General features: G+C 37.6%; 1 protein-coding gene and 1 pseudogene across 1 annotated transcript; both read left to right on the top strand.

The window, feature by feature from the left end:
• Positions 1-444: 444 nt before the first annotated feature.
• On the top strand, positions 445-8259 carry LOC133111714 (uncharacterized). The gene is made up of 13 exons (XM_061222265.1): positions 445-602; positions 1327-1535; positions 1620-1760; positions 2022-2160; positions 3298-3910; positions 4007-4148; positions 4556-4708; positions 5014-5072; positions 5598-5773; positions 5868-6268; positions 6512-6608; positions 6701-6890; positions 7497-8259. Exons 1-13 carry the CDS (start codon positions 483-485, stop codon positions 7637-7639), a joined length of 2583 nt encoding a protein of 860 aa, XP_061078249.1. The 5' UTR covers positions 445-482; the 3' UTR covers positions 7640-8259.
• A 4320-nt stretch (positions 8260-12579) lies between these two features.
• LOC133111093 (ZP domain-containing protein-like) lies at positions 12580-24088 on the top strand (annotated as a pseudogene).
• The last annotated feature ends 2268 nt before the right edge of the window (positions 24089-26356 follow it).

Below are 26356 nucleotides of genomic sequence, written 5' to 3'. Positions count from 1 at the left end.
CATGAAATTATCTCCCAATCTCCATGCAATTAGATTATATTTTTAATGTGGAAATGTTTCATGTTTGATATGCAGTGGGCTCAAGAATTGTGGGTACCCTTGTTAAAATAGAAGAGGTAAAAGGCTGCATTTAATGAACAACACAGATAATAATCTATATGGTATGTAAAAACATATAGGAAAAACTATATAACTATATATTTTCAGAGTTAGCTAATGAGCTAACTAACCTTGGATGACATTTACTGCAAATACATTCCTAGGAATCAATTACCTGGGAAAGGAAATCAAAATAATTCAATACATTTGTAGCATTGTTAATGAATTCCTTATTTTCGTTTTCAAATCTTTCCTCATTCCTGTGGTGCTTTGTTGGACTTACTGTAAGTCATCCAACTGGTTTGTGTTTCTGAGAGCATATAAATGATGGTGTCTGTCGGTCAGCGGTATTGATTCAGCAGGTCTGATTCGACTGGAGCACCATGGCTTCCTACACACTGCTGCTGCTCCTGGCCTCATGTTGTGGGGCTCTGGCCTCCCACTTCTATAGTGGAGTCCTGACCTTCACTCCGAAAGGAAAGAACCCAGATGGATCGTTCAGGGTGAGGAAGCAAATTCAGTGTTTTATCCGATTTAAAGCAATGTTCTAAATAGCTACTTCTGTGGTGCTTTGTAAATACAGATGAAATAATAAAATTGATCATCCTCCGATATGTTTGAAATCCCAGATAGCCACAATCAAATTTTTATAAGAAATGGGATCTATTGCTTAAACCTCTGAGAACTACCGGGTGACCGGCAGGCAATAATACTCTCTTAACAAACGTATTTTTCATCACACATTTTCCATCCGTATTGTCATTACTATCAAGGGTGCCAATAATTCTGGAGCCCACAGTAAATGAGATTAAAAAAAAAAAACCCAAGCATTTAATATATATCCTCCTAAGACCCGCACTCTTTTTTGGTATGCATTTTTTATTTCTCTTTGCTATTTGGGCTTATTGGGACCTGATAAGTATAAAAACTAAGCATCATCTTTTGACATGATGTAGTTTTTGAGAAAAATGATGTCCACATATGTGGACTCTCGGTCTTAAGAATTAAGTATTATGGTTGTACAGCCCAAAATGTGGAGTCCACGCATGTGTACGCCAGATCTTAGGAGGTTAAGATAAATAGGCTCCAGTTATGTTGTCTGTAAATACCAGACATTTTCATTCCTCACAAGTCATTGTTGTGTGTAAGAATTTAAACGTACAGTTTGTTAAAATACACCAATACAGTTATTTTCAAGGGGCAATGATAATTTTGTTTTAATTGCAGGTGGAATTCCGCTACAAGCGCACTTTTCATGTCTGCTATCAGGGGAACACCTGGCAGTGTTCCAATGGAAACTGTGGGAACATCGATCGATTTGAATTAGGTGAAGTGGATCGCAGTCCTACTGGAGTCAGTTATAGATCACAAGGGTGGTGTCAGTCTGAGGCAGTAATGACAAGAAATATTCCAAACAACAAGCCTTTTGAAATGCGGTAAGTCTTTCAGGATCAGGGATTAGAAAGGCCAATTCAATTCAGCAGTGAGGTTTCTAAATCAATGTTTTGTCCATATTACAGGAAATCTGGGTGTTGTTGGATTTATAATTCACTCAGCAGTGGTGCACCATGGAGGCTTTTGACACATGTGGACCTTGGGATCAGGTCCGATACACAGGAGCCCAACAGATCTCCAGTGACAACAATTCTGCCTTTCATCCGGTAACGTCATAGCTTCTCACAAACACTTGCCTGTTTAATTTTTTGATTTGAGTATTTGTTTGTGTGTGCTCTGGTGTCATTACAGTGCCATTGGGGCATTTGTGGTTTTCTAGTCAAAAGCAAGGGTAATCAGATCACGGTCCTCAAGGTCTGAGAACTGCTGGTTTTCCACCATTATTATTATATTTACACTGGGTGGATTTTGTTTAAATATCCTTGAAGATATGCAACAGCAATGATGATGTTCTTTATCATTTACAGGATACCTCAGAACTGTCATAGGACATTATACCTGCTGGCTCATGACCCTGATAAGGACCAAGTTAGATGCAGATATGGCAATTCTCATTCCAATGAGTGCTATTACTGCTACCAGCATCCAGGATTCCACCTGGATCAAGTAAGAATGGTTCCCACAAGGTTCAATTTTAGGGGCGGTTTTGTTTACGATTTACATTAATGATATTGTTTCACCCATAGGCACTGGTAATATTGATCTGAGTGCAGATGATACAATTCTAGTGAAACTATAAATGGAACTTTAAATGGTTTGCATATTGAGAGAGTTATTAAATACAAATATTTTGTCATTTGGATTGATGACAATCTTCACTTCACTTTTAAGGTTCATATGGAGGCAAAAAGATGAGATTGAAGTTAAGCTTCTTTTATAGAAATAAGGCCTTTCCACATGTCATGTTGGCAGAGAGTTATAGAGGCAACCCTTCTTTCTGTATCGCTTCACGGCGATGTCATCTATAAACATTTTTGTCTACTTTAAGTCAGTTAGATGCTGTCTATCATTCAGCACTGAGCTTTATAACAGGTATATATAGGTGTATATATAGAACCCAGCACTCCATTTTGTATTAAAAAATGGCCTTGACTGGCCTTTCTTTCTACGAGAAGGGAGCAGCACAGGCTTATGTTCATCTATAAGGCCATGTGCCACAGACAACCAATGATATCTTCACAGCCTTATTAATTGGAGAGTTAAGCTTTATCAAACTCAATCCTAGGATTTATTCCTGCTCCAAGTGCCTGCAATTTATACTGAATTAGGGAAAACTGCCTTTAGATACTATGCTCCATTCACTTGGAATCAACTACAACAGTCCCTCAAACTCAATGCTTTTGTACCTATTGGTCATTTTAGAAATATGATTTAAATTTCTGTAAACTCGCCACTCAGAAAAAGAGAGCCCTGACTCTCACTGAGTACTAAATAAATAAATGAATTTAAAAATCCATTAATATTTCCACAGCCACATTCTCTAGTCAGTGCAGGTGTTTATTTGAGCTCATACTATTGTGTTAATCCATGTTGCATGCATTAACAATTTCAGTCTTGAGACTTACTGGAAATGACAGAGGACAATATTCTAATCTAAGAATAAATCTTAACCGCACTCTGTCCCTACGCCCAGGGAATTTTATGAGAAGGAGAAGGCTGTAGGAATCAACTATGCTTAGCAATTCCCCTCATATAACCTGTTCTTTCTTGATAATATGGCTAATTTCCTTCCTTTTTTTTCAGAATGCTTGCACGTTGTCTAACAAAAACACTGCCTCTCAAAGTGTTCATGCCTTTGAGATTGTCCTGGAGGATTACCCCAGACAACAAATCACTCTGTCTTACACCGATGGTACAATGTCCATCAAGTCTCCACTAGTTACAAGACACAAGAGGTCCTATGGGCATATGGTTACAGCAGCCCCTACAGCAGGATGGTGGTGGAACCAGCCCAACACTACACCCACACCACACTGGGGGAGCCATCACCAGAACACACCTTCCCCCTGGTGGTGGAACCAGCCCAACACTACACCCATACCATACTGGAGGAGCCATCACCAGAACACACCTTCCCCCTGGTGGTGGAACCAGCCCAACACTACACCCACACCACACTGGAGGAGCCATCACCAGAACACACCTTCCCCCTGGTGGTGGAACCAGCCCAACACTACACCCACACCACACTGGAAGAGCCATCACCAGAACACACCTTCCTCCTGGTGGTGGTACCAACCCACGACCACACGTTCAACAACCCAGCCCACTACAACCACCCTTGCTCTGACAACAACATCCCATGGTCCCTCTACTGGTCCATTGAGCAAAATCCCTCTGCACTTTGCGATTCAAGGTAAATTTAATCTATAATTGACTATAGGTATTCCAAAATTGGCAGTGAATACAAGGAAACTAAAAGGCCTCTTATTTTTCTTCCACTGAATTTCAGTTGACCCACCAGTGTATTCCTGTACCGCGGGACTAATTCTGCCCCAGTTGCTGTACCCAACTCCAAGAAATGGAGAAATCCTCAATGCCTCTGTCAATCAGGAACTGGAAATTAGGCTCAAAGCTGCAGCAACACAATCATGGTACAGTAAGATAGCAGTCCTGTTCTGTTCTGAAACACATTAATTATTGTCCATTTAATTTTTTAATTTTGTTTTTGTATATTTTGGGTACCAAATAGGTGATTAATGAAATTTAAAAGAATAGAATGATCAATATAATCTGGATATGAAATGGATGAAAAAATCTATATGCTAGTCAAAGTTCTGTTATTGCAATGGGGCAAAAATACATTGCTATTTTAAATGAGTTTATTACTTAAGTATTTAAACTCATTAGATATACAAAATAATTGATATATATATATATATATATATATATATATATATATATATATATATAATTATTATTTTATTATTATTTTTATTTTTAATGCAAATGATAATTCAAAATAGGTTTCTGATATTCATCACAATGCGTCTCCTTACAGGATGAACAACTTTATCATCAGTGGTCCTCTGAACATCACAAAGTACAACACTATCAATGGATCAGTTGGAGAATCTCTAATCAGGTGGACACCAACTGAAAATGACTTTGGTGATCAAGTTCCCATTTGCTTTATTGCAGAGAGTCTATCGGGGTAAGTTTAAGTGATAAAGTTGTTGATCAAATTATTCCGAAAAGTTATGAAATCCTGTTTGTTACTTGCTGAGTCAACATAAAACTCACAGTCTTGGTCCAATTTATTTTACAGTGCTACCCACTTGTAATAATAGCATTTTTATTCTTACAGGCAGTATACTGGTAGAAAGAGTGAATGCAATGAATGGAACAACTGAATAAAATAAAAATCATAATTCCAAGATTATCTGAAATAATAATTTTTAATAATGTCTAATGTCTAATGTTTTAATGTCTGTCTCATGACTATGTCTAAACTTTCAGGTCCAGAATCTTTCATTCTGAAATGAGATGCATCATTGTCATTGTTGGACACACATATGGTTAGTATTGAACTCTATAGGCATGAATAAGCTGTTCACTAGTCATTACATTGACACAAAGTTAAATGTTAGTTATTTGAAAAAGTTATTTTTGGTGCAAAATAAAGTATGAAAATGTCCTGGAAAGATTTCCCCATTTTTTTAGTAGGCTAGGCTTTAGTAGGCTTTAGAAGGCTATGAGGTGATATACACAACTTGGAAAACAAGTTGTGTATATTAACACAACTTGTTAACTATACTATTATACCAAAACACATATTTATACCAGCACCAGCAACCAACCAAATTTTTCACTTTTAAAAGAAAGGAAAATTCAACATTGAAGCATTATTTATCCCAAATAATTGGTTTTTTTCTACCAATAGCCACTTTAAATTCCTATACTTTCCTGCTCCCCATCTGTAGCCAGTGTTCAGAGATCTTACTCATTTCCAGTGTCAAAAATGAATGTCCCCCTCTTATAACGATCATGGAACTTTTACTGTAGGCCTCACCAACAATTTCTTCCCTACAATGAATGTCTAGGGAATGCCAATGTGGTTTGTAATGAGACCACAATGACAGTGGAAGTGGAGAAGGCCTCAATAATTGGACTTCATGAAGATCACCTACGTCTCATTGATCCATCCTGCACCCCCATCTCCAATGGCACCCATGTGATCGCTGCCGTGTCCCTTAGCTCCTGTGGAACTGAACTGGAGGTCAGTCCCTTTGATCCACTCAAATAATACACTAAATAAAAGCTGTGATGTTGCCGCAGAGAAATATTCTTTGATGTCTCCGATTGCCTTGTAGGAGGACGCTGACAACCTGATTTTCAAAAATGAAATTATGTCATTCGACAACATTGGTGATGTCATTACCAGGAAACACCAGGTGGAGATTGGGTTCTCATGCACGTACCCCAAGAAGGGACGCGTGTCTCTGGAGTTCCGTGCACACAAGATTCCTTACGTGTTCACGGAAAAAGGGTTTGGAAAGTTCACCTACCAGTTTGAGTTCTTCCACAGTAACTTGTTCAACAGAATGGTGGACACAGATTCCTACCCTGTAGAGGTGGCACTGCAAGAGATGCTCTACATGGAAATCAAAGCTACTTCCTCTATTGCCAATACTAAAGTCTTTGTGGAGTCCTGCAGAGCAACCCCCGTTGATGACCCCAACTATCACATTTTCTATGACATATTTGGAAATGGGTAAGACAACTGGTGCAAGGAAAGGAAAATGTCAGCAGTGGTGGGGGGGGGGGGGGGTTTGCCAACAAGACCTTGTTGATTTACTCATACTGTAATTCAACCCTGAAACAATATGAGTAATTCAACACGGCCATATGTATGAGGAATGTAAAATTACTGTAAAACTGTGTGACAGGGAAGACAAACATTATGATCTGGATGGTGTAAAATAAAGGAAAAACTTCAGCTGTTTTATTTCCCCAGCTGCTCTTTGGACGAGACGGTGGTGGTCTATCCAAGTAACCCTTCAGAATTCAAATTTGGAATTGAGGCTTTCAAATTCATTGGACAACATGAGGAGGTAATTGGTGACATATATTTGGCCGGGCCTACTTGTGTCATTCTACCTGATTTTTTTATTCAGAGCTCTCATATTCTTCTGATGGATTCTAGGTCTTCATAAGCTGCTCAGTCATCCTGTGTGTGGCAGGGGACCCCACCACCAGATGTTCTCAGGGTTGCATCAATGCCACAGCTGCCCCCGTTGTACATCATCACCACAGGAGGGCTGTTGCCACAGAGAGTGTGAGACACTCTATTTCCCAGGGGCCTTTGCGTATAAAGAGGACCACAGATATCACAGGTAACATAGCCCTGGATACATTTGAGGGTGTTATGCTGTGAAAAATCCATTGCAAGTATAACAATGTGTTCCCTTAAAGGTACAATAGGTAAGATTTTTGTGTTAAAAAATTGTTACAAGGCCATTGTAAATCCCTTCCTATCATTGAAAAAGGCTCACTGACATGTTGACTCATGTTGACTTGTACCAAAAAATCGTACAGCTGAACAATAATTTGATAGTTCAATTCAAGCTAATTGGTTGAAAAATTGGTTCTAATTGCCACAGCCAATGGCATTTCAACATCAGCACGGTCACAGAGGGGGAGGGATAAACATTATTGTGGTTTGAAGGTGTGTGTTGCTACTATTCCTCTCTTGGGTGTTATAAGTCCAAAATGACCTATTGTACCTTTAACAATGTGAATTTGTATGTAAATTTGCACAGCATTTTCTCCTCAAGTGTGACACATGAAACACATTCAATGTAGACACATATCTTGAATACCATTGCAGTATGTGGTATTAATTTGCTTCACTCAAATTTAGGTAGGTTTCAGGGATATTCATTTTATTAATTCATTTCTATTTTTATACAACTTCATTGTGTTTTTAACTTTGTTTACAGTTTCCAACATGGGCTTGAACATGAACCTGGTTTTCATTGCTGCCGTTCTCCTGGTTGTGGTTGCCACTGTGTGTGGAGCTGTGATTTATACAGTAAAGAGGCCAAAAGTCAAATACCAACCACTTCCATCTACTGACTTCTGAGACACAGTTTGTGTGCTCATGAAACATGATGAACACATTCTAATCAATCACATTTATGCAATATTTGCCTTTTATGAATGAAATTGATGAGGTATGTTTAAAAAAAGGGTAAGGACAAATACAAAGGTTAGATGTATATCTGTGAAAGGGATTAACTTGTGGAATATTTGTGACAAAGAACTAAAAATGTGTAGTATACTTTGCAACTTTAAAACTGTTTAAAATTAAGGTGTTAAACAAATAAGGGGGCTGAATATGTGAACATATTATGTAAAAAGGGAAGGTATAATAAGCTAAAGCTTCAGCCTACACCTTTTCGGTCAATATTTTTATTCATTATTTCTATATACATTCATTCTGCAAAAATTGTTAATAAGGACCGAAATAAAGAACTACTACTACTACTACTACTACTACTACTACTAAAAAGATTAATGGTCTAAATCTGTAAAATATCTTTGTTTGTGTACCAAATTTAAATTTAATTGTAATTAATAAATGATATATAATAAAGTTAAGTTGACTATAGGTTTACTACAGTATAATCGCATTATTATTATAGGTAATGAATGCCTCTGAATTCATGGTATACATTTGTTATAAAGGTTATTCAAATAATAGTACTGTGTCATCTATTCTTTCTCTTTTCACATGATACCTATATTTTGCAGATAATTAGCTCAATTTGTTCAAAGTCTATCAAGTTTCAACTTCTGAATGAAGTGGCAAAAATAACCATATAGCGATGACATGCATTTTAGGTGAATTAAATAATTATTTACTGCTTTCATATCGTTTTGTTGGGATTTCTTAATATACCTAACATTATTAAGTAACCACCACAAAGGTGAAGTTTATTTTATATCTGGTTGCAGCTCTTACCTCAGCTGTGAACACTCCATCAGCGACTGTAGCGATTGTATTTAATGTATTGCATTTAATTTTCCATAGGAAAAGACACAAATGAGCATGAAATGGAAAATTATGAAACTAATATTAATAAAATATCCTTTCCAGTGTTATGCATCAGAGGATTCATTTGTTCATCCCCATCCCCTGTGCAGCCCACAGGGGAAAATTATTTGACTGATGTGTGTATAGCCCAACACCCTTCACGGGCATTATGTATGTGAGCTACAGGCTATATCAGTGCAGACAAATTACCTTCACTTCAGGTATACAATACATATGCATGAAGTCATTTCATGTGTGCCAACTTAAAAAGATGCAATCAAATTTAAGTAGACTATACATGCAGTGTAAATTCATGTTCCAAAGCTGTGGAAAAGTAATGTCACAGAATAAACCTTATGGGGACGAGTTAGGAAAAAAAGAATAAACTGTATAAGATATATAAAAATGACAGTACAGCGAGTATTGCAATTGAATTGAATATTGTAGTAAGCGTGCTAAGGTTAAAAAAGTGTAGTCAAAATTTATTTGAAAGGCACATCATCCTAAATGTTTCTTTCCATATTATAGCAGAAAAAGGAAAGTTAAAGAGGAGGTTAAGCGTATTAAGGATAATAAGGAAGCACTGCTTTATCAGTATAAATAATTGCTCATGCCTAAAATGGCTACTTTGTTGAGTTTTACCAGAAAGGTGGTTACTAATGGGCTGGAAGTCCATACGTAGAATGTGTTAGCAGATATTGAGAAAGGGGATAAGGAAGTACGAGATAAATTACATAGACCAAAGATAAATGAGGTAGGAGGCCCTGATTGCATATACCCAAAAGTGCTAAAAGAGTTAAGTGAGATCATTGTTAAATCTAGCAAGCAAGTATTTTGGACAGTGTTTAGAAACTGGAGAAATACCGGATGACTGGAAGCAGTAATATAATACTAATATATAAGAAAGGGGACCATACTGAACCAGGAAAGTATAGACCCGTCAGTTTAACTTGCATCACATAATAAAATACTGGAATTTGTAATTAGAGACAAACTATAATTATTTCTTGAAAATAATAACAGCCTAAGGGATAGCCAACATGGTTGTCACAAGGAAAGGTCATACCTTGGCGTTCTTTAAGGAAGCTACTAGGTGTTTTAATACTACAGGGCTTATGATATTACAGTGCAGTATTTGGACAGTGGTACAATTTTGGTCTTCGGGCTCTGTACTCCAGCACATTAGATTTGTCTCAACTTGAGTGCTCTAGTGCCATCAATCTGTTAAACTTTGAGGTACATTTATGCATGTAAGTTTTGAGCCATAAAAAAAATGTTTTAAAAATGTTCACCGGCACACACATTTTGTCCAATCTTCACCAAATTTGGCCCAAATGATGTTCAGACCAAGCCTCAGAAGTTATCAGATGGATTTTTGATTTTCAAAAGCATTCCTCCGTCACAGCCAATCAAAATAGATGGAAAAGTCGCCAAACAGGAAGTTAGATTATATTTCAGCAAGGCTTCCATGTATCAACACCAAGCTTGGTACATAGACTTAGTACTCCTTCCTCAGGATGTGCAAAAAAACCTGAGCCAATTGACCACTGGGGGGTGCTGCAGTAAGCAAAAACTAGTTTTTGCCTAGTAAGTGTTGATGTGTTTCCCTTAATAAAAGTGATTCTTGGGTCAGGTGATTTTGGGAGACTCCAACGATGGTCTTCATGTTGACAAATGCCAATCACTGATTCCAATGGCAAATCAAAACAATAATAACAATAATACACACTCCCTGTCCATTATTCCATTATTACCTTCTTATTGTAAAAATAACACAAATTCATAATGTAATGGTGCTGAATCCTGTGTAAAAGGGTTGAAGGGACAGTCAACAATTCAAGGTGAAATTCAAAATTTGTGTGTTAAAACTAATATAAACTCACTGATGAAAATTCTAATATGTCCTCAGCCTTTAGTTCATAACTGAGAGAACACAATAATCATTGTATTACCTTCAAGTGGAAATTAATACTTAATAAATGTATTTATATGAACATCTTTGAGATCATTTGCTTAACAATATCTATGATAATTTAATAAAATGGAAACATTTTGAGAAATTAAGTTCAGAAGTGACTGATTTGAAAGCAGTATGTATGCCCTCATATGGTAAAATGTGTGAAAGGGTTGAATGTTATAGGGTTGAAGAAAATGTCCAATGATGGCTATAGCTCCCTACTTATAGCCATAGCAACACATGAAAACATTTTGAGAAATTTTATTTCTACACTTTTCAAGAAATATAATTTAATATAATTAATTTTAAATATATATATTTAAAATAATTGTCTCATATAGATTTTTTCTGCAAGTGATTTGAGCTTGACAGGCTCAGTGTGATATAAAAAACAGAATGAAATAGAACAAATTGAGAAGTATCGCTTTTCAGATGGTAGGGATGGCCTAAAATGCTAAAAAATAATTTTAAAATTATGTTTATTCTTTTAGAAAACAACAACAACAAAAGCTTGGTAAAAAGTGAAATTTGTGTAAATTTAATATGTAATGCAAATGTAATGTGCTGTATTTTTTGCTGTATTTTGCACACACTGGGCCTCATTTATCAATATTTTCGGAAATCCGTGTGCAAATGTATGTGTGATTGGAAACAAACTAAAAGTTGTGCCGGATTTATGAAACAGGAGTAGACACAGCTTTTTTTGTATCCAAGTGTGTATGTTGATAAATACCAATCAATTGTAAACAAAAAGCACGCACACAAAATAATGAGCAGAAACTGATATACCTTATGATGGCAGAGAAAAAAATACTGTGTAGCCTATACATGATCTGATTTAATGCTGCATTCCAGTCCAGTCAGAGATATTGCTGTTTTTGTTTTTGTATCTCTGTATTGAGTTCCACATACTGTGGAACAGGTAAAACAAAAATGGTTTGACATAAAGCACCTGACCATGTTCTGGAAGTAAGCCAGAAGTACTCTTCTATTCGACTGGGAAAAACAGTTCACGTCAACCTCTGAAATTAACCCGATGCCAAAAACAAAACTCATTAACAAATTAAGCGCATCAGCCACATGCCATATGCCACTTCTATACCATGATGTTTGAACTTAAACTGCCCGTTATTGTTCGTTGTTTCTTCTGTGAGCCTTCTTCTGAAATCGGCCTTTGAATATACGTTCTTTCCGGAGTAGGCTACGCCATGCCCCAAATCTTCTAATAGGTTAAAGCAAAGAGAGGCCAGACATAAAAACGACGGTCTAATCAGGGTACACCCTATTTATAGAAAAAATAGGGCGTACATGTTTTATGGAATTTATATCACACTCCACTTAAGCATTAACTAATCAGGATTACAGGAATGAAACATGACCCATTGTAATGTTGAATCCTGTTGTAATATAATATTACAACTGGCTTATTAAAATAATTTTGCCACTCAGAATCAGAATAAAATATAAATTAAAGGAATAATAAATGCACAAAGCACACTTTAGAACCGTGCACTTTCAAGTTTGGCTCCCACGAAAAAACTGACATCTGAAAACTTTGATAAATCCCACATTATTCCTGCAAGGAAGGAGTTATGGGAAATTTTGTTTGGCTCACGTTTCATATATGCGGCCCATTGACTTTACCTGTGATTAACAAGATAGATTAACAAGAAAGGTACATTTATTTAAACATTAAAAAAAAAAATAAGTACAGTTTATCATTGGTTTAAAAGAAATAATGGCCAAGGTTGACCTTCTTCATTACACAAGCATATTCCATAGAAAGTATTGAATACATTTTTGGGACTCAATCAATGCATGTGTGAAAGTGAAGTGAGAGAATTACGTAATTTGGCAGCATTGTTAATGAATTGTTTACTTTTCTTTTAAGAATTTTCCTCATTCCTGTGGTCTTTTGTATTGTTGGACTGTAAGTCATCCAACTGGTTTGTGTTTCTGAGAGCATATAAATGATGGTGTCTGTGGGTGAGCGGTATTGATTCAGCAGGTCTGATTCGACTGGAGCACCATGGCCTCCTACACACTGCTGCTGCTCCTGGCCTCATGTTGTGGGGCTCTGGCCTCCCACTTCTATAGTGGAGTCCTGACCTTCACTCCGAAAGGAAAGAACCCAGATGGATCGTTCAGGGTGAGGCAGTTGTTTCAGATATATATATATATATATATATATATATATATATCTGATATATTATATATAAATATATATCTATATAAATATATTGTATATGTTTGTAATAAAAGGAGAAAAACATTTTTTTTTAACTAAGCCACTATTCAGTTAATTTCAATGCCTCCATTGTCCCAGATTGGACATTTGCTTTGCAGGCAGGTGGAAGAGGCACACAGACCACTTACAATGCCCCTTTCTAAATGTTAGGGATGGGAATTTTCAGTATTTTAATGGTTTGATTAACTGGTCAAATGTATGTGATTAATCGGTTAAAAATCTTTTTTTAGAATAGGCTGTACATGCAAGCTTCAATAGACTGGACCAAAACTAAAACAATAAAATTCAGTATAAGCATATTAATATAGATATGTTACTGCACAACAGGGACGTTATTGGGGATGGCAACAAATAACTTATTATTAATTAATTGATGATTGCACAAAACACAGCATATGTCTATAGCAGATCACCAATAATATGTTCATGGGAGGCTGCCATGGCATGGGACAATGTAAGCTATACCGGTAGACAGAATTGCCCGCTAATATGCGACTTTGCCCAATGTTTTTTCCAAAGTGAAAAAGGAAATTCACGGGTTTGTGGTTTTCGGCTCTTCCAATGTGTTAGCTAAAATGGGACACCAAATGGGAGTTCATTAACCATTTTGTACTGTTTGTTATTACAAGAATGTTTTTTATTGTTTTGATCCTGAAAAATTAAGGAAGAGTGTCCATGTCATGTAACACACTTCCCCACAGATGCACAATATCCCAAACCAATTCTAACCTGTAATAACATAACATTATGAATAAGCGGTAATAGATAAGCACAGTCTTAAAATGTGTACAACTAGTCAGTACATACAACATGTCATGCCAAAAAAAGTATGGTGACAAAAGTGACCAATTTCTGTTTGAAAACAGAAATATTGCAGATATTGCAGATGTATGAAACCATCAATGAAGCTTTTTTTGATGGTCTCCTGGTCACTTTACCAAAAAGTGTGCCATTCTGGTTAACCAGGTAATTGATTAACCATGTCCATCCCTTCTAAATGTAAGCTATAGATAAATTAGGTTTTGAAAAAGCATTTAACATCATAATAACATAATCACATCAATATATAACTTGAGTAAGAAATTCAAGTTTACCATTAAAAGCATTGTTTCATATTTTTTTAATGAACAATGATAATTCTGTTTTAATTGCAGGTGGACTTCCGCTACAAGCGCACTTTCCATACCTGCTATTCATGGGACACCTGGAACTGTATCAGTGGGAACTGTGGGAACGTGAATCGATTTGAAATAGGTCCAGTGGATCACAGTCCTACTGGAGTCAGTTATAGAACAGAAGGGTGGTGTCAGTCAGAAGCATTAATGACAAGAAATATTTCAAGCAACAAGCCTTTTGAAATGCGGTAAGTCTTTCAGGATCAGGGGTTAGAAAGGCCAATTCAATTCAGCAGGGAGGTTTTTTAATCCATGTTTTGTTCCTATTACAGGAAATCGGGGTGCTGTTGGATTTATAATTCACGTGGCACTGGTGCACCATGGAGTCTTTTGACACATGTGGACCTTGGGATGAGGTCAGACACACAGGAACCCAACAGATCTCCAGTGACAACAATTATACCTTTCATCCGGTAATGTCATAGCTTCTCACAAACTGTTGCCCGTTTCATCTTCGGTTCAAAAAATAAATAAAATAAAAACTGCTTCATTATTTGTTTGTGACTCCAACTGCTTTTTGTGCAACAAAGGTTATATTAGGCTATTTATAGACGTTTTCTGACAACCTGTTGACTTTACAATGGAAGGTGTAGGGCATTTCGCGTTTTGTGGTCTAAAGCAAGAAAATATCTCCATGCAGCTTGTATGTCTGAATATTTTTCTTCAGATGTCAGTTTTTCACATTTGCTGTGAAGTATAAGGTGTGACTTACTGTAAGTAAATCTACTGAGCTGCCTATTGTGACCACTATCACAAGATTACTCTTAAACGTAAACTAGAATATGCATATCAATTTTGGATTATGTGAGTCTGGTTCATGCCGTACATTTCACAATTCTGACCCATTAGGGTTGGTTGGAAAATGTAGGCTACATTTTTGCAAGACTTAAACCCCACTAAATAATAAAATTTGCAAAATAAAATTATAGATATGAGTGACACTGCATAATTGCCTCTGTTTATACTTTCTGATTAATACAATAACTCATATTGCATTAGATTAGTATTCCTCCCCTGTGCTGAATATAATACAAAAATAAGCATACAATTGACAAATACAAGGCAGAGAATACTATGTTCACATGGATTTTGTTTGTTCTTTTTTATCATTTTACATTTACAGGGTACCTCAGGACTGTCCTAGGACATTATACCTGCTGGCTCATGACCCTGATAAGGACCATGTTAGATGCAGATATGGAATTGTTCATTCCAATGAGTGCAGTTACTGCTACCAGCATTCTGGCTTCCACCTGGATCAAGTAAGAATCTAAAAGACATACAACATTACATTACATTATTGACATTTGGCAGACTCTCTTATCCAGAGCGACGTACAGACTAAGCAGGAGACAATCCTCCCCTGGAGCAATGCAGGGTTAAGGGCCTTGCTCAAGGGCTCAACGGCTGTGTGGATATTATTGTGGCTACAGTTGGATTAGAATCACCGACCTTGTGTGTCCCAGTCATTTACCTTAACCACTATGCTACAGGCCGCCCCAACAAACAACAGGGATCATATAATAGGATGTCCATGATGTTATCTTACTCAGAGAAAGGAGAGAGGAGTCCTATCAGTTGGTGTCAGTCAACAAAACACTACTGATTGGAGGATACTCTCTGGCTATATTTCCAAAATGCCTGTGGGAAGTATGCAGAAACTATCCTCCACTCACTGCTGACATTGTTCTGTTGGTTGTTCCCAGTGTACTCTGTGATCTGCTGATCTCCTCTCTGTTTTCTGTGAGCAAGGTGCTTCTATTGTCCCTGCAAAATGTTGGAAAATAACAAATAGTTCAGAATCCACTAATAGTTCCAAAGCCTTCAGTACAGGTTCTAATTTGAGCCCATACCATTGTGTTAATCCATTGTAAAAAGCATTAACAAATACACAGGCTCAATACTCTAAATAATCTGAGGTACAAGGCTTAGCTGATTCATTAGGGTTTTCTCTGAGAAAGTTGAGATCATGGAATTTAAATGTGCTGCTTATTAACTGGTAATGAAAAAAAGACATATCCACTTTACCCCTTCCCTATGTAATTATGGAAAATGATCTAGTGGGCAAGCATAGTCTTTTGAAAGAGAAGGAAACACAACTGTGCTTAGAAATTTCACTCATATCACTTGTTCTCTCTTAACAATGCAGCTAATTTCCTTTTTTTTTCTTTTTTCTTTTTTAAGAATTCCTGCACCTTGACTTACAGGAACACTAACTCCCAAAATGTTCATGCCTTTGAGATGGTGGTGGAGGATTACCCCAGACAACAAATCACTCTGTCTTACACCGATGGCACAATGTCCATCAAGTCTCCACTAGTTACAGTACAGAAACCTTGGACCTACGGCCCTATGGCTAGAGCAGCCCCTACGACACAAAGGTGGTGGTACCAGCCCAACATTACACCCACACCATACTGGGGGAGCCATCACCACAACACACCTTCCCCCTGGTGGTGGAACCAACCCATAAATGCAGCAACAGTGCAGTGGCCACAGCCCACTACAACCACCTCTGCTCCTCACTGGTGGAACCACCCCAACACTACGCCACCACCTCTAACTCAAGGGGGGCAACAGCTCAATGCTACTGCTTCCTCCTGGTGGTACAATCCGCCTTTGAGCACAACTGCACTCACATCTGCACCACACTACCAGCCATGGCCAAAAGCCACAACCACTGGACCGCACTACCAGCCATGGCCAAAAACCACAACCACTGGACCGCAAAGTCAGCCGTGGCCAAAAACCACAACCACTGGACCACACAATCAGCCGACCACTGCAACCTCCTCTCCTGGACCATTGAGCATAATTCCTCTGCACTTTTCAATCCAAAGTAAGTTTAATTCAGAATTAAATCTGTCTATGGCTAATCCAATAACAAGGGGACTGACCTGCATACTCCTGCTCAGTGAATTTTGATATTCCTTCTCATATTTCTCTGCCACTGAATTTCAGTTGACCCACCTGTGTATTCCTGTACTGAGGGAGACATTTTGCCACAGTTTCTGTACCCAACTCCAAGAAATGGAGAAATCTACAACGCCTCCATCAATCAGGAGCTGGAAATTCGGCTCAAAGCCGCAGCAACACAATCATCGTAAGATAGCAGTTGCTACACTCATGTTTATTCCTGTGAATTTAAGTTAAAGGAGTATTGTTATAAGTATAATTTGGGTACCAAACAGTATGTGACCTGTTCTATCATAATTACTTTTAAGTCATAATGCAGCCCAGGTCAAGATGGATTTGTCCATTCTTTTAAGTTCTTGGAAGAGATCAGGGCTGTGTTTCCCGGTACAGCTCAAGGTATAACTTACGAATGATGTAGCATTAAGAAGGCCTCGGGAAAGGCAGCCCAGATTATGGGATAACCCTTGGATAATCATTCAAAACAAATCTTTAGCAAGGAGTTCATGGAAAGGAAAATGTATTAATTACTAGGGGTGAGCAAGTAGTGCATTGCTTGTATTCGTTTCAGTATTCGTTAAACCAATTAAGATACTTGTATCCGTATCCGTTACTCGGACTCAGTAATGGGTGTGACGTAACCAGGAAGAGGACGTGACGTAACCCGGAAGTGGTCATGACGTAACCTGAAAGTGTGCATGGCGTGTGTGTGGCGTAACCCGGAAGTGGTACTACATTGCAATTCGCAGTACATTGAAACCAAGAATTTCCCCTGAAGCTATTACGGTTTTGCAATCCATGCATGTAGATCTCTAATAAATCTTAATCTGGTTAATCTTATCATAAATCTTTATACTTGTCATAGTTGATGTTCTCTTTGGTAATTGCCTTAAATTATTTGAAAAGTCGCTTTCAGTTTCTTTGCTGGCTGACGGTCGCATTGGCATTTGAAATTGGCATTGGAAATGATTTTATCAAAAGCACTAGATAAACAACTAGACATATTGCCATCATTATGCTTATTTAAAGAGATTAAGGCTAATGCTGAACAAAGTAAATGCAACCGATGATAATTGTTTTTTTTCTCAGCAGAAGAAGATTAATTTTCAAAAGTAGAAAAATAGTATGGCACCAAAAATTATAGAATGGCAGCACTTAATGAAACATTATTTAAATTTTGAAAACAGAAAGGCAGGAAGATACGTTATATAAGGAAACTTGGAAAAACATATTACAGATTTTAAATTCAGAATGAGTTGGAGTGGATTAATGGAGATCAATAATGCTTAAGGAATTTCATAAATTGCTATAAAAGATTACCCTAACCCCTCCCCCCTCACACTTAATCCCATGTTTTATTTGATTTCAGTTATTTATTTCTTTATTCATTATTATTATTATTATTATTATTATTATTATTATTATTATTATTATTACTATTATTATTATTACCATTTTTTTTCTTTCTTCTTTATATCTTTTCAAATGGGGCAGACATATCTTAACTCAGTTTTGTTATGTTGTTTGTTGAGTTTGATGTATATGATATGAGAAAAAAAAATAAAAATAAAAGGATATTCTCCATTTTCAAGTAGCTTCTAAAACTCAAAATATGGGGTGATTGTAACTGATTTTGATAGAGCAGGTCAAGGTCGAAGTTCTGTTATTGCAATGGGACAAAAATACATTGCTATTTTATGCAATTGTATTATGTAGATATGTAAACTCTTTAGATAAAATAATTGAGCAGCAAATATTTTTCAAATGCCTATGAAAACTGAAAATGCCCATATACTGATTTCTGATATTGATAAAAATGCATCTTCATACAGGATAAATAACTTTATTATCAGTGGACCACTGAACATCACAAAGTACAACAGTATCAAAGGACCAGTTGGGGAATCTCTAATCAGATGGACACCAACAGAAAATGACTTTGGTGATCATATTCCCATTTGCTTCATTGCAGAGAGTTATTCTGGGTAAGTTGTCAACAAAGTTGTTGATCACATTATTCTGAGAGGTCTTTGAAAATGCAGCTTTTGTTAAAACTAGCATACTGAGTCAACATAACACTCGCAGTCTTAATCTAATTTCTTGTACAATGTCACCCACTTGTAAGAATGCCATTTTTATTCTTACTGGTAGTATACTGATAGTAGCAGAGTGAATTTAATGAACGGAACAACATTATATTACATTACATTACATTAATGGCATTTGGCAGATGCTCTTATCCAGAATGACGTACAGTTGATTAGACTAAGCAGGAGATTATCCTCCCCTGGAGCAATGAAGGGTTAAGGGCCTTGCTCAAGGGCTCAACGGCCATGCAGATCTTATTGTGGTGACACCGGGGATCGAACCACGGACCTTGCGGGTCCTAGTCATGTGCCTTAACCACAACGCTACAGGCCAGTCAAAGATAAACATAATAATTTGAGCTTGAAAATTGTATTTACTGTCAAGTCATTATTTAGAATATTATGTATAATTTACATTTGCCCTGTTCTTGTCTCATGATCATGTCCAACCTTTCAGGTCCAGAATCTTTCATTCTGAAATGAGATGCATCATTGTCATAGTTAGACACATAAATGGTGAGTATTTAGTTCTGATTCTGCCCATAATGTTTAACTGTTAGCTTGTAAAAAACTGTTACTGGTAAGAAAATAAAGAAATAGCTTAATCCTTTTTGAAAGTGTGGGCTGAATAGAATGACTGGCATGTATGAAAGGGTCTGCATGTGGATATATGATATACAGTGGGCTCCAGAATTATTGGCACCCTTAAAAAATAAACAAAAAATAATAGTTATAGACATAAGCTTTATTTTTCCAATATCTATAAAATAGTGTGCTTTATTGATGGTTCAATGGAACCAACCAAAAAAAAAATTTCCCCAAAAGATGACAGCCATGAGTCTTTTCCTATCATTTTGTTAAGGTTAGAGAACACATTTGGAGGGATTTTTGACCATTCCTCCAAGCAGAACCTTTCAGAATCAGTCATACCCTTGGGATACCCCCCTCTTCAGTTCAGACCACAGGTTTTTCATGGGACTGAGTTAGCCATTGCAGAACATAGTTGTATTTACTGAACCATATCTGTGTGCATTTTGATGTATACTTGGAGTCGTTGCCCTGCTGGACAATCTACCTATGGCCAAGACTCAACTTCCTAGCAGAAGCAACCAGATTTCTGCCAAGATATCCTAGTACTCTGTTAATTTAATTGCGCCATTGATCTTACATAGTGCCCCTGGATCACTGGCAGCAAAACAACTCCAAACCAACAATGACCCACCGCCATATTTGACAGTAGGTATGAGGTGCTTCTCCTTGTATGCATTCCATTTTGCTGCCAAACATGTCGATGGTGTGTATGGCCAAAACGTTCCATTTTGGTCTCATCTGACCATAGCACTGTCTTCCAGTCATGATTCCAATGAGGTTTGGCAAATGCAAGTTGCTTCTGTCTATTGTACTCAGTAAGGGTTGTCTTTGTGCCATCCCTCCAAATAGTTTGCTGGTATGGAGGTTTTTTTGGGTTTTTTTACCCCAAGAGACAATCTATCTCTGCAATTCTTAAACTTCTATCCGTGGGTTACTTATGGCCTCCCTTACTATCTTTCTTACCGCATGTGTGGACAATATGCACAATGTGTCCTCTTCCTGGCAAGTTTGCCACCATTCTATATGTTTTATGCCTTTTTATTATTGCCCCTACAGTGGTATGTTTAACCGTTTATGTATTTTTTGTACCCATTACCCGACGTGATGGTCAATTACCATCTGTGTCTGTGACATGTCTTTGGCTTTTCCCATGATGATGGTTGACAAAGGGATTTTGCATGCTTGTTACCTCATTTTTATACTTTAGTGAAGCAGAAAATATAGTTCCTTTAGACTGAGATTTAAAAAAATTAAAGTAACTTTTTAAAAGTAAATTTTATCTACAGTTGCTTGGGATGCCAATCATTTTGGCACCTGTGGTTTTTAGATGAAATGAGATTATAAAATAAAAACATTGAAACATGAGAGTAAATGTATTTTAATAAAATCATATACTGTAGTTTAAACATATAGATCATTATCTATGTTGTTTATCATATGCAGCCTTTTTCAATTTTTTAATTTTTTTGTTAAGGGTGCCAATAATTCTGGAGCCAACTCTATGTAGCATCACTCTAATATTACACCACAGCACCAGGCAAATTAAGTAAGAATTAAGCACATTTAATGATTTCAAGGTTTGTAGTGCCAATTAATGAGATAATCTACTCTCATAATAATTGTGCAAAAACATTTAATGATGCGATGTACTGGGACATTATAAACCCAAAATGCACGCATATCAGTTGCTGGCAGTTCGCAAGCCTAGTCAATGAGCTCTGAACGAGAATCACAAGTCTTTGGCTGTGACTCAGCCTGCACACTGGTGTACCTGTGCACTCGTCTTCTCAAAAATGTAACTTTCATGTGCACCAACATGTTTGTGACACAGTTGTACTATAACGTCATTACTATTCAGACCGTAATCTGACACACATCCGACTACCAACAGCGCCTGACATCTGAAGTGACAGTTAGCTAGCTATCCATGTTATAGCAGAAAAACATTTGTGATAGGAATGTGTGGTTAAGATGGTTATATGGTCATGCTAGGACTCAAAACCGTACTTTCCTTGAGGGTCGCATTTGTCCCTGTGTTCGATTTTCAGTTTGGTGTATGTTGCTCTCGGTAAGAGCGCCTGCTAAATGCCTGTAATGTAATGTAATGAAACATATGTCGGTATAGTTTTACTTACAAAGTAAAAAGGGAAAAAAGCTTAGCAGTATCAAGGTTAAGATGAGAGAAAATGTTTTTGCAGCTAACGTATATCATTTTATGCCCTCATTAGCTGTTTCATTGTATGTTTAGCTACATAGCTTACATTCTTTCATGTTTGATTGCAAGTTTCCGAAGCAGATTTGAATTTTTGGTCTTCCCAAGTGCAACAAGAGAACTTCAACAGTTTTTGTACTTTGGACACACTTGATCACATTACCGCTAACTTTGATCACATGACCACGCTTGATATACACACACACTTGATATAACTAGTCCACAAGTCAATTTGAGACACAGCCTGTGTTTGCCAGTACGGGGGTTAGGCACCTTGGCCTTACTGAATCAAACAAAAAAGTGAATTCACGTGAGTCAATCGAAAGAGCTGTTCTTTTGACTGAACGAATTGAAAATGAACGTCTCAGCAAAAATAATTGCATTGCAGACTACTAGTGCACAGAGTTTAACTTATGTCCACTGTCAAAAATCTTCTTACCCTCTTACGTTTTTAAACGATTAAGACTTTTACTGTAGGCCACACCAACAATTTCTTCCCTACAATGAATGTCTAGGGAATGCCAATGTGGTTTGTAATGAGACCACAATGACAGTGGAAGTGGAGAAGGCCTCAATAATTGGACTAATCGTCTCATTGATCCATCCTGCACCCCCATCTCCAACGGCACCCATGTGATCGCTGCCGTGTCCCTCAGCTCCTGTGGAACTGAACTGGAGGTCAGTCCCTTTGATCCACTCAAATAATACACTAAATAAAAGCTGTGAAGTTGCCGCAGAGTAATATCCTTTGGTGTCTCCGATTGTCTTTGTAGGAGGACGCTGAAAACCTGATCTTCAAAAATGAAATTATGTCATTCGACAACATTGGTGATGTCATTACCAGGAAAAACCATGTGAAGATTGGGTTCTCATGCACGTACCCCAAGAAGGGACGCGTGTCTCTGGAGTTCCGTGCACACAAGATTCCTTACATATTCACACAAAAAGGGTTTGGAAAGTTCAGCTACCAGTTTGAGTTCTTCCACAGTGACCAGTTCAACATTGCGATGGACACAGATTCCTACCCTGTAGAGGTGGCACTGCAAGAGATGCTCTACATGGAAATCAAAGCTACTTCCTCTATTGCCAACACTGAGCTTTTTGTGGAGTCCTGCAGAGCAACCCCCGTTGATGACCCCAACTATTACATTTTCTATGACATATTTGCAAATGGGTAAGACAACTGGTGCAAGGGAAGGAAAAGTCTTGTGGTGGTGGTGGGGGGGGCGGGGATGGGTTCGTGCTTCAGGCTTAAAATTGGGGTTTCACAGTGGAATACAGTAAGAGTAAATCAACAAAGCCTTGTGTAATCTAAAACTGTGTGACAGGGAAGACGAACATTATGAGTTGGATGGTGTAAAAGAAAAGGTTTTTAGAATTGTTTCAGCCAAGGAAAGACTTCAACTGTTTTATTTCCCCAGCTGCACTTTGGACGAGACGGTGACGGTCTATCCAAGTAACCGTTCAGAATTCAAATTTGGAATTGAGGCTTTCCAGTTCATTGGACAACATGAGGAGGTAATATAGGACCATGGTAATTTGTACCCTACCAATTGTGTGTAATTCTACCTGGTTTTTGGATTCAGAGCTCTCTCTTATTCTTCTGATGGATTCTAGGTCTTCATAAGCTGCTCAGTCATCCTGTGTGTGGCAGGTGAGCCTTACACCAGATGTTCTCAGGGCTGCATCAATGCCACAGCCGCCCCCATTTCACATCACATCGGCAAGAGGGCTGTTGCCACAGAGACTGTGAGACACTCAATTTCCCAGGGCCCTTTGCGTCTGAAAAAGGCCACAGAAACCACAGGTACTATATCCCTGGTTAAGTTTGAAGAGGTTATTGTGGTATTTTTGCTAAATCCTGTGCAGCTGTAATAATGTGGATGGCTCATTACATTTACTACTGAAATCTGTATGCTATACAGATCAATGCACGTGTGTGTAAATTTATACTTACACACTTTATAACTTTATATCCTCAAGCCAGACCCATTAAAGACATGTGATGTAGACACAGATGATGAATACCATTGCAGTATGTGGTATTCATTTGTTTAATTAAAATATAGATGAGTTTCAGGGTTTCAAATGAATTCTAAAACTTTTTTTTCTTTTTTCTTTTTTTTCTTTACAGCTTCCAACATGGGCTTGAACATGAACCTGGTTTTCATTGCTGCCATTCTCCTGGTTGTGGTTGCCACTGTGTGTGGAGCTGTGATTTATACAGTAAAGAGGCCAAAAGTCAAATACCAACCACTTCCATCTACTGACTTCTGAGACACAGTTTGTGTGCTCATGAAACATGATGAACACATTCTAATCAATCACATTTATGCAATATTTGCCTTTTATTAATGGAATATTAATGGTCTGAATCTGTGAAATCTCTTTGGTGGTGTACTGAATTTCTGAAAATATGAATTATTGTTTGCAAAACATATATCCAAATATAATTCACTTTGATTTGTTAATCACAATGCTTAAATAACCTTCCTGTGACTGCTTAACTATGCAAGAACTGTTTAATTCAAATTAATCCACATTGTCATATCATAGCACAGTTAAAATGACTACAGGTTTACTATAGTTGCTATTTTTTCTTTTTTCTTCATGGTATACATTTGATATAAAAACTATGCAAATAAGTGCTTTTATTTTCCACATTACCTATATTTTGCTGATAATAAGCTCAATTAATTCAAAGTCTGTCATGAAGTTCTGTAACATTCTTCTGTCATTGGTCATTGGAACTGCCTTTTGCATCCAGAATAGAGACAAAAATGAACATTAGTTTTCGCATTTTTGTGTAGACAAAATTTCTCCATGAATCAAACAAATTCACAGAAGAATGGAGGTGACTTAATCATAAAATCTCAAATATATAAAATTATATATACCCTATAGGCAGTGGCATAGGGGAGAGGCACACAGTTGGGGGGGGGTTTCAATTGAAAGTGCTTGTACAGTAATATTAGTGGCACAGAGGCCGAGGATGTTTGCAAGGAGACTGCTAGCATTAGCTGCATGGAGACTGCGACTGCAGCAAGCATTATTGCCACGTCCGACCCTCCGGATTTACCTGATCTGTCTGCCAACAACACTGCTATCCCTAACCCTGAAGGGGAGGTAACATCAATTAAGCTTTTTCCAACTGACAGAGCCCATTACCCCATCAATGTAACAGATCCCAGCATAATGAGGGCCATACTCAGCCAAGGCTCAACCAGGGGGACCCTTTCCAACGGACATGAGCCATACATGCTCAGGAAATTGCGAGGCACATTCGGCAGCTGATATTTGATATGGAAGAATTACCTTACTGTGGATGTGCAAATGGACAAAGGTCAGATTACGTTTTGGTTAACGAGGGCATCGTGAAGAAGTAGGTGAACTAAACAGTGATTTATAGTGTAGCAATGTTTCTTTTTATTATTTTTCCAAACTTCCCATTACAACGCCCAATGGCATCTGTATCTTTACTGTATGGGATGCACTACAGCACATATATGCAACAGAGACAAGTCATAGAAATGCTGCAGTGAAGGTTTAATTGGCAAACGTGGATGTAGTACAGTGAAAAAAAGTCTCAAGTACAGAAATGCTTGTTTTTGTCTACCCAGTCTATTTCATTTGACCACATGTTCTCCTCAACATCGCACCATATGTCCTGTCTTGCTATAACCTGGGTAAAAAAGCTCAGCATGCCTGATCGATCCCTGGCAATCAACAGCTAATATACTAGTATCCGGCATCCATCCTCTGTGTTCAAATTTATAATCCACTCATTACATTACATTTACATTAATGGCATTTGGCAGACGCTCATATCCAGAGCGACGTACAACAAAGTGCATACCCATAACCAGGGATAAGTGCGCTGAAAGACCCTAGAGGGAAGTACAATTTCAACTGCTACCTGTACAACAAAGATAAGGACCAGGGCCTATTTGAAATTATTATTATTATTATTATTTATTTTTTTAACAAACAAATAAACAAACAAACAACAAAGCAAAAGTGACCAAACGTAACTATCCAAACACTGCTTACCAACCAACTAAAAATACCGATACACAAAGTAAATCACAGAAAGATAACAATTAAGGTGCGTCTTCAGTTTGCGCTTGAAGGTGGGGAGAGATTCTACAGTTCTGACCTCAACGGGGAGCTCATTCCACCACCGTGGAGCCAGAACAGACAGTAGTCGTGAGTGTGAGGTGGAGGTTCGGAGAGGGGGAGGTGCCAAGCGGCCTAGAGGCACTCCCTCTCCCCCTCCAATGCCTGGCCATTTGTCTTCCTTTTTTTGTATTTCCTCCTGGGTCCATCAGTCAAAGATGAAATGCAAATTCCTGTAACACCTGGGTAGGTCTCCAACTGAATCAGGCAAGATTAGTCATTCAATAACCAATTCACAATCAGAAGCACATTCTGCATCAACTTCAATCAGCGCTTTGTTTCTGTAACTATGATAACTTTTGACTGTTTTGAATGCAAATTGCTATCCACCGTTTTGCTATCCACTTGAATTTTTGCCTATTTGTTTTATAGGTTTAGAACTTGAAAGTATCAGTTTTGAAAAA

This window comes from Conger conger, chromosome 15 (genome assembly GCF_963514075.1).
Source record: "Conger conger chromosome 15, fConCon1.1, whole genome shotgun sequence".
In the NCBI taxonomy this organism is placed as follows: domain Eukaryota; kingdom Metazoa; phylum Chordata; class Actinopteri; order Anguilliformes; family Congridae; genus Conger; species Conger conger.
This window is presented reverse-complemented; position numbering and strand designations above follow the sequence as displayed.

Coding starts and splice junctions, on each gene's coding strand:
- LOC133111714 (XM_061222265.1), top strand. CDS start 483: ATGGCTTCCTACACACTGCTGCTGCTCCTGGCCTCATGTTGTGGGGCT. Junction 603..1,326: donor ACCCAGATGGATCGTTCAGG/GTGAGGAAGCAA, acceptor TTTTAATTGCAG/GTGGAATTCCGCTACAAGCG. Junction 1,536..1,619: donor AACAAGCCTTTTGAAATGCG/GTAAGTCTTTCA, acceptor TCCATATTACAG/GAAATCTGGGTGTTGTTGGA.